The following is a 13,945-nucleotide window of genomic DNA, read 5'->3' as shown; positions in this document are numbered from 1 at the left end:
ATCACTTGTTCATACTGTAAATTAAAATAAGCAAGGCGTCTACAATTTGGGGTCTGTCTCCTCTGAAAACTAAAATACCTCCACTGTAGAGGAACACTTCTATTTAAACAGCATTATCTAGCATAGTAAGTGGAACACTGTACAAAGGGGACACTTTCCAACTTCTTACACTTCTGGATTAGGTCAAAACTGTGACTTCACTATGGTTCTACAACTTTGACTATACTTAAAAATGTAAAACACATCTTAAAATTTGACATCACTTTCACAATGTACCTGTTTACTGGGGATGAAAGGCAGCACTGAGATAGGGGAATATAATGCTAGAGTGTTTTCTTACCATGAGAATAGAAACTGGTCACTGTAAGTGTTGCTACTCTCAGAACAGATTCACTATTTGAAACACGGGAAGGTGTTTCAGGATTAAAAGACATAAGCAGAAACTGAGATGGTTAGGGAAAAAAGTGTTGAAAGGTACACAGCACCAGCGAGCAGGGATGGGACTGGGACCACATGTGCTGAGAAGGCAAAGTCTCAGAAAGAGAAACAGAAACAGTCATGAGGACAGCAGGGTTTCTAAGTCACTGGGATGGATGTATCGCAGCAGAAATATACAGAAGTCAAGAAGCACTAAGAACCGTCCAGCAGGAAATAAGAACAACTGTAAGGGACGCACGATACAATGAGACTACAATCGCATACTGTGTTAGGTCAGAGAGACACAACCACACAGATACACACAGAGACATGCCTCTAAACGCTTCAAAATCGATTCCACAGATGCCCTTTTCTTCTCCTAACTGTCTCATAACAAAGATTCCCGTCTCAAGTTACTTACTTCCTATTTTCTACATTCTTCCACTACTGAGTATTTCAGAAATCATCCTCCTTTACACTCGCAACTCTTTAAAATCATTTAGTCACCCAAATGTAAGACTAGGCCGTAAGTTTCATTTCAGGCTGGTGTATATATGCTCCTTTAACTATACAGCAATTATTCTAGGTACAGAACAAATAGTTTTAATCACTAAACCAAATATATTTTGAAAAAGTCAAAGTCTTAATGCATAATGCTATAATAATGAACAATTACTATATAAGACACCATACACAAACACATATCTTAAATAAGACTGCCTACTACCCAAAGATGTTCATGCTATGAAATGTTTATTATGTAAAACTTTTGTACATTTCATACTCATGACTCAATTTATTTTGGAACTGGAAGTTTGTACCTCTTAATTCCCCTCACCTGTTTCATTATATGTTCATGCTATAAACTTTTAAAACAAAATCTACTAGAATAATATCTGTAAAAATAGTGATAACTAATCTTGTGTAATATATTGTGAACAGATTTTACCAAAACTTAGATGATATCTGACAGTCAGCCTGTACTTTCTGTAGTACTAAGACAAGAGAATGTTCTGTAACTGTGCATATAAGATGATGCTAATAGGTTATAAATGGTTAACAGAACTAGATTTAATAAAAAGTCATTAAAATAGCTATCCAGTCACAAATTGACTATATTTTGTGAAAGTCTATCTAAATTCAAATTCATGTCTAAGTATGCAATGTCAGTTATATATACTGATTTCTGTAACTAAACCATTATCTTAGTTATCCAGGTGACATTTTATGAGCATGACCAAAAAAAGCCAGGGGACACCCAACAATCTCAATTTGCGGGCAAAACTGGAAAAAAAATTCTTACATGTAGTTCTTTTTAGGAAAAATACTTCTAGTTTTAAGCACAGATAATATGACCCTAACATCTTTTTTAAAAAGCATCTTTTAATATTTTTTCCATGAAATCCTTTGAACTTATTGCTACACTGTTGCAGGAAGGAAAAGATCAAATTCGGTGGTATTCACCCACTTTAGAGTATGGCACCTTTAAACAAAAAGATGATAGGTGGATGCTACATATTTAATCAGCAGTAAGAATTTAAAACAACAGAAAACCAAGAACACTGGAGAATGTAAAGAGTATCAGTACACATACACCAGTATATACCACAGGTATATAAGAGGCTCTGCCGATTTTTTTAACCCTTCTGTACACCTCAGTTTCTTCATCTATAAAATGGGTATAATAACAGTACCTACATAAGGTTACTGTAGTAAATAAGTTAACACATATAAAGCACCCAGAACACTACCAGCACATCAAGACCCTCCATAGCAATTATTACTATCCACGTGATTATTTAAAAGTAATCAGCCATAAGGAAAATAGCTGGAAAGAGTAGGATTTTATGGGGGTAGGACTGGGCAACCACAACTCAAAGAGAAAGCTCTATCTTTACTTGTAGAAGAGGTAAAGTAAGTCAACGGATTACTTAATTATTTAACTTAGTTAACACTGTCTTTGCATCAATATCAGATCACAGAGACAAAACCCAAATCTTTTCCATAGAAAGAGGGTTGCTCAGATACGCCCTGTGGAGGCCTCAACTTCATAATCCATGGGTGATTTTACAAGTCATCTTTTGCTTCATACAGTTTCAATAAAAGGTAGATTGCTGCTGGGGATAGTATCTGTAGGTGGATCAATCTGAGAATGAATAGGTAAATACTGAAACATCATAACCAATAAAAATGAAACTCTCCAACTAAAACCTTCTGTAAAACCTTACACTATATTAAATAGAAATAAATTTGAAAAGATACTTTCTTATGGAGTCCAAATGGGATAAGATGTTTCATGTATTCATACAGAAGGTATATTAAAAATTAGCAATGAAGCATACTTTTTTTCAAGTCATGGCCATTTACATATATACACACACACATATACAATTTTTCAATTTAAGTATGTATGTACACATATTTGTGTATGTATATATATATAAGGTTTAATGTGTTTCTTAAAATCAAGTTTACTGACTTTAAAAGCAAAAAAAAAAAAAAAAAAACAAAACCCAAAAGCCCACAAAGCCTTCAAAACCTAAATTCTTTAAGTCTCCAATTTAATATGTTTAATAGTCAACTGTCACCTCTCCTAAAGTTGCAAAATATTTTCAGCTACTGAACAAGAATTTTGTGTATTTTTAAATGAACTGCTGCTAATTTAAAGATACATTTATAAGGAATACAAAAGCCATGATGAAAAAATTAGTACCAATGACTGACTATACTTACTAATAAGGATGGAAAAATTATTTTAAATGCTGACTTACAACTAATTATCAAAAATATTATTCCCTATCAGATATAAAATATTACATTCATCCTCAATACTGTGTCCATGGCCCCAGATATTTTAAGGAACAGATATACATACTACTTTTATATAATAAAATTATGCTTTATGAATGTCAAAACAAAATGCCTCCTGTTTGGTATCAGTTTAAGTCAGAGCGTGAGGCGAGGAAAAGCTTGACTAAGTGTTTACTAACAGAACTCTTCATTCAAACAATTGCTCTTTTTCTTCATCAAGCAAAAATGCTGACTTTTCTAGGAAAGACTGCAGAAAAGAGATAGATGCCACTGACCTCCTACTTCTATTTTTCTGTAGTATAAAATATTTGAAATCCTTACAAAAATTATCCTAGGCTGTAAGCCTCCCAGAAAACAAACTATAATAATGAGGAAGAGGCTGAGCTTTGCTAAACATGGGGTTTCCCACCCACCTTTCCCCCCAACTCTTCCCATAAAAGCAACCTCTACTATTAAAACAAGGCATACTTTAGCAAGTAGCTCCCTATAGGATCCTCTCTCTCCTTGAGTGCTTACCACAATCTGATTTCTGGACAGCTGACCCAAAGTTTGTTGATTTTACTGATCTTCAGAAAGCCACTGACTGGCTAAAGTCTTATTGGTGAACAGAGTCAAAAATCAGATGCCCCTGCCATACTTTACAGAATGAGGAGTTGTACAACACAGTTACGTTTGGTGGCACTGTGGTGAAACATATGAGGCATCTTCTTTTTGTCTTCAATTAGCCACGTTTGGGCTGGGTAGCTCTATTACATCTTCAAAAAACTGAGCTCCAGTTCTTGATGGAGACAGAGGAAGGTCATTGAGGAGGTGGTTCATCTCAAGAGCTAAGTGAAAAATCTGTCTTTTGATTCAGTCCTGCTTGTGGATAGAAGTCATCTTCTGGATGGAAGAGGGAGTGAGATGACCTAGAGTCTTGAATTGGTGGATCTGCAGGAACAGAAACTAAATACAGTGGAGACCTCTTAACTGAGTAACACCACGAGATGGATTTCCTGACAATGTGTCAATATAAGCTAAATATAAAAATGAAAACATGTGCATTGGAACTGATCATGCACTTGTTTTTCCAGATATCAAATGCATTTGTACCATTCTACAATAATAAATAAATAAATTTGTTTTCCAGTATCTAACTGTAAAACAATTCATGGAAAAACTACAAATTAAGGGAAAAGGAAAAAACATTCAAACAAAAAATCTATCTACTTTGCCTTAGCGAATGCCACACCCTCACTTTAAACACTCAGTTACTCTTTCAAATGACTTTTTCACAAGCTATAATCTGTAATCTATATAGTGTCAGTGGTAACATATATCAAAATTTTCATTTGAGTTGGATCTTTTAGGTTTATCCCTAGAGAATGGAAATTCAAATATACTCAAGGTACTAAACTGAGGCTTGAATAATCTATCTCTTCAGTATTCTAAGTCTTGCATTAACTAAGCTGATCCCTACTTATCAATCAAAAGAAGAATGTATATCATGAAGTAAGGCAATCCTTAAACGTTGAGTAGTGACCACCTTAAAATTTCCCTCAAACTTTCATCTGCAAAAACCTTAGAAAGTCCATAATCAGGGTATACTGGATCTAATTCTAAATCTCTCTATATGTTAACAAGAATTTTGATGAACATTTGATTACTTACTTCCATTTAGAATCTGAACATGTAAATTTACTGCATATACTCTCATAATTATTAGACCAAGGGTTAGCAAACTATGGCCTTTGAGCCAAATCCAGATCATCACTTATTTTTATTAAGTAAAGTTTTAATGGGATGCAGTCAGGCTTATTCATTATGTGCTGTCTATGACTACTTTCATGCTACATGGCAGAAAAAGTAGTTGTAACACAGACTGCAAAACCTAAAATATTAACAACTGGCCCCTTATAGCAAAAAGTTTGCCAACTCCTGATACAGACAACTATTAAAACATACAGAAAGCAAATTGCATTTTAAATTGTTTTGAAAGAGAACAGCAAACAGAATTAAAATTAGGTATAGTTCTACCTCAACAAACTTACCATAAAAAGAAAGCAAAAGTAATGGAAGTCCCAAGAGGACACTTTATCTGACTTTGATTCAAATGAAGAATTTTGATCTTATCTTAACATTACCATTTTATTTTAAAGCATATATTCGTAAATGTTATGGAACTGACATATCCAAGAGTATACTGATAAATGCCATGAAACTGTTCCCTTAAAAATGATTAATTTTATATTGTGAATTTAAATCTCAACCAATTATTTTTTAAGAGTATATACAGTCTTTTACAGATGTCTACCTTTAAGTGGGCCACATTACACTGTAGTTGTTAAACATGTAAGTTACATCTTACCTAATAATGTGGTTTCTCCAAAATCTCTTAGATCATCCCAGACCCTTGTGTATATTTCTTCTTTGCCAGTAGATGGAGACAACACCACTGAAAGTTTAAAAGACATCATTCCCTGTTTAAAGGGAGCTTGCTGGTCTGAAAACTGGGGGAACCCTAACCCAAGATTTCTGCAAAGTTATTTTTAAAAAGTAGACAGAATGGCTATGCCAACACCAGAAATCTAATATTAACTATGGACATCCTCAACAACTTACTGAAAGGGAACTGAATTCTGTACATGACGGAGTAACCAAATCATATTAAAACGCAGTCATCTCTGTAACTTAGATTCAAACTTTCTGCTCATTTTTCCTGACATAGGCTAGATCGTTTAATTTTTCTGTTTCAGAAAGTGGAACTCAGATATATAAAAAAGAGTTCTTTGAATTCCACAGAGGTAGATGCAGTACATATGAAGACTATTTTTAAAGTATTATATGCACTGCTAAGAGCCTTTTATTCAAAATAAGACAACTATCCAGATCCACATGAAATAAGGATTTTACATAGAAGAGAACTAAAGAAGAAATGGTGAAAGCAGTAAGAAAAAAATTCAACTTTATGGTCACACTGAAAAGAAATCCTCATGAAAGGAAAAAAAAAAATTATCCACTCTCCAAGTTTCTTATTTCACTACTAAAAGTTATAAAAACAGACAAACCAACTTTAAGAAATAAATTTCAAATCTGGAAAGCTTAAGAAATCACATCAAAGTAATTATTTGTATTTTTCAGTAATAGCTTTCTTTTCCAAACTCAAAGCTTGAAAGCCATTGTTTTTAAGGGCAATTTTGAACATAAAAACAAGGTTATCAAGCTAAAAAGAAAGAACATATTGCTATACTATTTATATTTGCCACAAGATTCCTGTCTCTGAAGTACACTGAACAAGAACCACCTATTTGGCAGAAAATGTCTTAAGAAAAAGATTTACCTTAAATAACAACCAGTTATTAAAAATCTTAAAATTCCTTATTTTTATGTATATTTTGTTCATCCTCTGATCATATATCAGAACTAAAATCAGTTTACATAAAAGGGAAATAAATACAGTATCCAGGTATTACCATACCTACAATTCCTTTCTAGGTTAAACTAGAACTGACAATAACTGCTTAAATAAATCCTCTTATGACTAATTACAAGATCAGGTAGGTAAAGTAGATCCTGAACCACAAACTAACTCTAAAATCTTATGATTCCTAAGATCTAAGAACTATCACATGCCAAGAATTCTACACCAATATTCTGCCTATGAAGAGCACATAAACAGCCATAAACACCTGTTCATCACTCCATGGCAAATGTGCTTCGACTTCACTCAGTTAACCCTTGGGTTGGCTTCCATCTGACAAACAACAAAGTTTTGGACCCTTTGCCAATCTTTCAAAAACTGGGATACAAGGCAATGCTAGTAACAACGTCCATGACAGAAAGGCACTTTGTCATTTTCAAAATGTATTCACACATATTAATTCAAATTTTATGACAGGAAAATCTCAAACAAAGTAAGAACTATGGTCAACAGATAATTCGCAGTGATATGTGTAACTGATATTTGTATTTTGCACTATTCCCTGTCCATCAACCAAATGAGGGAGATACACTCTAATTTTTTAAAGTAAAAGCAGAGTAACTAGAAGAGTGTTAAAGTAACTAGAAGAGTGTCCTGGAATTCTGAATTAAAATAAACTATATTTACTACACTGCAACCTACAGACCATATTACTACAAAAGGCAATAAAAATGACCAAAAAGGAAGCTTTCTTCATATGAACTGTGTTTTGCAAAAGCAACAGCAACAACGCCAGATGTTAACCCGGTAACGTCCCTGGGGACCTGCGGTGTCAGTGCTCCTGCCTCCACCTGCTGGCAAACAGGTCAGGGAATAGTAGAGATCAGTGGGTAGGAAAAGTTCACGCTTTTCTGGTAACAATGTTTAAATGCAGTCCTTTAGCATGATGCTACCTTGTGTTACTAAATCATTAAAATAGAGATGAAATCCATTGGGAATAAACACCTTAAACTTTAGCCAAAAAAAAATATATATATATATTTACAAAGGATTTCTCGGTTCAGCATATCTAACAGGCCGAAACCCCGTCAGAAAGCCGTAGTTACCTGGTAAATGACGTCCTGGAAGAGGACTGGAAACGTAAGTGCCGCGTCCTCCAGCTCGTTTAAGCTACAGTGTACTAGTGTTTCGTCCTTAAAATAAAAAGCACACAGTGAAGGAACTAAGATACTGAGATATTTCAAATGATAATTACATGTACTCATGATCACCAAAAACATTTATTAAAGCACCCTTTAATACATGAATTTTATATTTATAGTTCATTACTGTGCATGCATGGCACAGTAATCAGGGACAGAATTTTCTAAGTCATTGAGTCTCAGGTGGGGGCCACTAGGACAGCATGCAGCATAGGCATTATTTGGGAACTACCAGTGAGAAATGAAAAATCTCCAGCTCTTCTGATAACTCAAATTCAGCAAGGAGCAGAGAGTGGAGCTCAGCCATCTATGCTCCAGTAAGTCTTTCAGGGGTTAGGATGATCGGGCGAGTCTGAGAATCACTGTTCTGAGTCCTGCAGTTGCCCACTTTCTGTTAAACCACATATATATTTTCTTCTTATTATTTTTACAATTCGGCAATAGAAGTGTAGCATCTAATTATTTTAAAATATATATCTTTTACTCATATATAGCTCCTTATCTGTAAACTGAATCAGCAGTTAATCAAGACTTCTCTTCTTTGATTACCAAGCCCTCTTTTATCATTGTGAGCAAAGGAATGTGAGGATCATTCATCGAAGGTATGTGCAAATACCTGTATTTCTCAAATCCTGAAGGAAAAACAAGGCGGCTTCCATTTGCAGAAAGTGACAACACTTTATGCTTAAAATGAATTAAAATGAAATACAAATGCTCACAACTTATGATTCCACATTTTATTAGCTGCAGTGTTTCTTTTAACCTAAAGTTAAACTCGGTGGAGGCAAAGAGCAAAACATATTCTAGATATGCCTCATTTTCTTTTAATAGCATATCAGAGTACACAAATTAAGATATTCTCTTAGTATCTTTTAAAAAGGTATTCTCTTTCCTATAATTGAATCATAATGAATTCTACTACTTCTTCATCTATAGCCTATCTAAATTTTGATCATTCTTCTTTATATACTTCTGTAAAATTACTCATTTATGCTCACCAATTCTTGTCTTTCCTTCTCTTTTTACCCTTCGTATTGGTTTAAAAATTTTACGGCCAAGCTTGCTATCATGATATCAACTACCAACATAAAAATCTAGCGAAATCTTTTTCAGTTTCTCCACTAACTTGTATAAAAAACCTTAATTACTCATCATCAGTTTCAATATTTTTCTTTCTTTTTCCCTACTTAATCCTCTAATACACATTAAATACTTAGGACTTCTGGATACCTATAGCTTCTACCTCTTTGGCTAGGCAAAGGCTAAGGTGCTGAACTCTCAGAACTATCCATGCTAGTTAATATTTAAAAGAATAACCTTTTCCTGAGAAAAAAATTCATGAAAACTAAACTACATCTCCAATTATAGATTACAAGTAACAAAAGCTAAATAATAAAATATTTTCCAATATTACATAATAAATTATATTTTTGCTAATATCAAGAAATTGCTGGCGGATGTAAATAATGGTGACTATATATTAAATTTGGTTAGGAAAAGGTAAGAGATACTCGGTTTTCAAAGCTCTCCTGGTACCCTAAAATATAAATTTTTTTTTTTCCTAAAATATAAATTTAAAATTATACCAAGAAAGCAGTACTAAAGGTCTTATTAGTCAACATTAAGAAGTCATGCTTTTGATAGTCTATTAATAAAGTTATTGATATTAGATAATATGAAAAAAAAAAAACAGGAAAAGGAGTATGGTCTTGCATAAGGTTAACTCATCAAGACCCAGGTCCTCAGGGGAAAATGACTGTGGATTCCCTAGAATGAAATCTAGGCATGAAATTATAATTAACTGGGAGATTAAAAAACAAAATAAAAGGTATAGGAGTCTTGGAAAAATAATTGAATTTAAATAGCAAAGTAGCAATGGGGTGGGGAGAGAAAAAAAAGAAGCCTAATTTATTTTCAAAAGGTACTGGATACCAAGGCAATGGGATGCCCTGGCATTAGACAGTGCTTAAAATAAAAACATTTCAGAACACCTAAGACATGTTATTACAGTAAATGTATGTGTAAGGCTATTCACTCTCTTGTATTCTTTCAGGTATTTCGGGCTAGTATTTTTTAAAAAGAATTTAACTCCTTTATTTTTCCTAACTCTAGAAACAATATACTTACCAAGTCTAAAACTAGGGAGAATTCTGGTGTGCTTCTTGTCTTCAATGGAAGAGCAGGTTTCCTATTTAGTTGTTCTTCTGTCAGTGGCGGAACATGTTTGATGAAATAATAGCTATAAATCAAATTTTAAGAAAATTTCAACATTTCTATTTTTTCTAAATATAAAACATCTTACTAAACTTGGCCCGTCTTTAAGTTTTTAATTCAATAATGCATATTTAACCTCGTAAACCAAAATTATAAAACATGTAAGTAAAACTGAAAATTAGTATTTCAGTAACTCAGTAGAAGTATTAATACCTACAGGTAAGATGCTTCTTGCATTATACCATTCAGCCACCCCTGTACACATGTACTTTCTTTCTGTCCCAAGAGGGAAAGGGAAAAAATAAAAACTCACGGGTCAAATACTTCCCAGTCTTCTTCATAGGTGGCCTCTGCGTGGGCTGATGAATATCCACTATCTGGTGTTACTGGTGCTATTTAATAAAGTGAAAAACAAAATGTTGCTTTTATTCAACACTTCCATGGAGTATACATATTTACTGCTTTTATTAAGATTGTCCTGAAGCCCTGTGCATTTTGGGTTAAAGACAAGACAGAAATAATTTGTAAACAGTATTTAAAAGTAATTTTATTAACACACAGATCTAACTCTGGATCCAAAGGAAAAAAATACCATTACAGAGAAAGTGGCAAGCTATATCACGGCTAACAAAATTTAAATCCCTAACAACTAAGAGAAAATTTACTACTTATTATTAGGAAAATACACTTCACAAAATTTCCATTTCTAACTGAATGATGTTTTTATGTATAAGAAAAAACTTCACAGCGCTCTTATAGCAGCAACACTTCACAAAGGACGCTGTACATACAGGCAGGCAGTATATATGCTGGGACTTTCCTGGTGGTGCAGGGGTTAAGAATCTGCTTTTCAATGTAGGAAATGCAAGTTCAATCCCTGGTCGGGGAACTAACATCTTGTAACTACTAAGCCCGTGCGCCACAACTAAGAACTGGCATAGCCAAAAATTAAACATTAATATGTGTATGTGTGTGCTGAAAAAAGACTCAAAGTTAAGATCCATTCAACTTAAGATCCATGAACAATCTTTAAAGAGGTCCACAAACCCCTAAAAGACTTACACAGGATCTCAAGGTTGTTTATGATCTTGAAAATTAAGAAATGATTTTCTACACAGAAATCAGTGCTTTAGATGACTCATTATTTTACTTCTCACTTACAAGTAATTTAAAAATAATCAAGAAAAAATTCTATATTCCACAACACACAGTCCCTTTTAAATTTGAGCTAAAATTCAATCAATTGATAGAGCTTCAGAAATTATGTTGAGAATTTTCTAATATTTACAACTTAAATCCAATGAGAAGACAAAGATAACCTATAAGCTGAACAGGTAATGTCTCAGAGATGAAAGTTTAAGGTGGGATAGAGACTGAATGTTTGTGTTTCCCCAAAATTCATGTACTGAAATCTAATCCTCAAAGTGATGGTGTCTGGAGATGGAGTCTTTGGGAAGTCATTAGGTCATGAGAGAGGAACCCTCATGGATGAGATCAATGGCCTTAAAGAGAGACACCCCAAAGAGCTCACATAGCTTCTGGCATATGAGGACACACCAAGAAGACAGCTGTCTATGAACCAGAAAGCAGATCTTCACCAGACATTGAACCTGTTGGGGTTTTGGTCTTAGATTTCCTAAATTCCTGATCTATAGATATATTTGTTGTTTATATGTCACCTAGTCTAATGGTAGTCTGTTATTACAATAGCCTGAAAGAACTAAGACAATGGGCTGCAAGAGAAATTGCTGTGAGCTATCTACAGGAATGGAATGGCAGTGGTTTAGTCACTAAGTCGTGTCTGACTCTTGTGACCCCATCAACTGTAGCCTGCTAGGCTCCTCTGTCCATGGGATTCTCCAGGCAAGACTACTGGAATGGGTTGTCATTTCCTTCTCCAGGGGATCTTCCCGACCTAGTAATCAACCTGGGTCTCCTGCATCACAGGCAGATTCTTAACCGACTGAGCTCTGAGGGAAGCCCCAGGAATGGAACACTGGTGGATAACAGTCTTTCAGGACAAAACTTACCTTTTTTACTACTTTCATGTATTAATACCTTCTCAGAGTCAATACACTGAGTATGCTCACTAAATGACAACAGATACAAGGCAGAATTTTGTTCATCTCCAACAACTTTATGCCAGTTACTGGTTCATAAGCACAAGGGGACAAAAAGAAACACATATCTCCTACCACTGTACTGGTTTAAGGTCTCATCACCCAGAAAAGGGGGGAGAGGAAGTGTTCACAGTGTTTGAACACCTCATGCTAAAGCATTTTTCACATTTCATCTCAGTCTTCAAAGCTCTAAATTATTATTGCCATTTTAAAGCTAAGAAAATCATCTCAGAGTGCTTAGGTTATCTAAAGTCACACAGCTAAGTAAATGGTAGAGCCAGCCTCCTTCCTTCTTGTTCTCTTTGACGACCTTCCTGAAGTTGAGGAAAAGCAACGCTTTTGTCACTCATACTCATCTTCTAAGACCAGCAGAACTTTCACTTGTTCTCCTCTCCTGATCCTCCCAGACTAACTGCAATGTGCCACCTCCACATTTTGCTCATTTATTTGTAACAGCACTCATCACACTGTATAGCAATTTTTGTGTATACCTGTTCATCTATTAAATCATATACTCTTCAGGGTCAATGAGCATATCTTAATTCATCTTTGTAAACAGTGTCCATCACAAAAAGCAGGTGTTCAATTGTACAAGTGTTAGAGGAACAAATAATGAATGAGAGACGGAGTAAATCTTACTTTTCCCCACTGAAGTTTTGGAAATCCCTTCTCCATCGCCATAGTTGTCAGAAAAAATAAGTACAAAGGTATATAAAGAACCACAAAAACAGAAAAACATCAAACACAAAGTCAAGAGCCTTGGCTTCAGTCTGTATCTTATCATTCACAAGGCTGTAACACGGGGGAAAGCAATCAGCATTAAATGACAGGTCAAAAGTAAGTTTATTTACAAATCTTATCCACCCAGGAATAAATTATGTGCATAATTCATGCTGATCTGCTTGTTAAGTTCAGTATTATTCTTAAGTTAGGTAATAAATGCTGACCCCACATGTTTCTATATTTCCAACTGGCTCAGACCTACCAATTATGGTAGGCCTTTCAAAGGATCCGGATTAGGCTGCAAAGTCTGTGTATACAGAGACCCGAGAACAGAAGTTTCTCCTTTGGGAATGTCATCCATACAAGAAACAAATCTGAAGGTACAAGAATACCTCTACACAGGGACTTCAGATCTTAAGAATGTAAGACTCATGCATTTATAATAAATATGCTCATAAATGTAAGCATATTGTTAGCTGTGTTAAACTTCTCCATGTAGTTAGATTGGTACAAAAAATTAAACTGTAAGTGACTAAAATGGTAAAATAACCTTTAAAAAATTCAATTTCAAAATGACTAGATTTGGGAGGAAATGCTTTAATTCCAATTTTAATTTTATTAATTTCAAGGAAGAAAAATTTATGCATTTAATCTGCCTATTTAAGAAAAAATATGAAGTACTGCATTTTTACAAGCTATTGAAAATGTATAAGAAAAAAAAAAGTTTTTCACCTGTAAGGGGTGGTATATCACGATTAACTGTTTCCTCTGCTTCTTCTAAACCATTATTTATTGATGGCCTCACTTGAACTGCTTGATTTGAGTAAGCGGCTCCATTAGCTGATGTAGTAGTACTGGTAGTGATCTCATCCACCTGTTCCATATCAAGCTGCTTTACTATCTCCTCAGCTTCCACAGCCTGTCCTGGGGAATCGGATCCCGATGTTCCTGAAATTATGATTCAGTGTACATCAATCATTACTTAACAGCTCACCATGGGAGAGGAAAGACAGAGACAAATTTAAAACAAGTAATAAAGAAGCCTTAGAGACATAATG

At 34.5% G+C, this 13,945-nt stretch overlaps 1 protein-coding gene across 2 annotated transcripts in view; it reads right to left on the bottom strand.

Annotated features, from left to right (window-relative positions):
* Window positions 1-13,945, bottom strand: part of CTDSPL2 (CTD small phosphatase like 2) — a 75,201-nt gene that overhangs the window by 12,637 nt on the left and 48,619 nt on the right. For both annotated transcript variants that reach the window (XM_043472784.1, XM_043472783.1), the window contains exons 5-8: window positions 13,620-13,835; window positions 10,358-10,436; window positions 9,958-10,069; window positions 7,735-7,821 (exon numbers count right to left, since the gene is read on the bottom strand). In XM_043472784.1, the coding sequence (XP_043328719.1) occupies window positions 7,735-7,821; window positions 9,958-10,069; window positions 10,358-10,436; window positions 13,620-13,835 (494 nt within the window). The remainder of the gene's footprint in view (window positions 1-7,734; window positions 7,822-9,957; window positions 10,070-10,357; window positions 10,437-13,619; window positions 13,836-13,945) is intronic.

The sequence above is a fragment of the Cervus canadensis genome, chromosome 6 (genome assembly GCF_019320065.1).
Source record: "Cervus canadensis isolate Bull #8, Minnesota chromosome 6, ASM1932006v1, whole genome shotgun sequence".
NCBI classification, from domain to species: domain Eukaryota; kingdom Metazoa; phylum Chordata; class Mammalia; order Artiodactyla; family Cervidae; genus Cervus; species Cervus canadensis.
The sequence above is the reverse complement of the archived record's forward strand: the minus strand, read 5'-3'. Positions and strand labels throughout refer to the sequence as shown.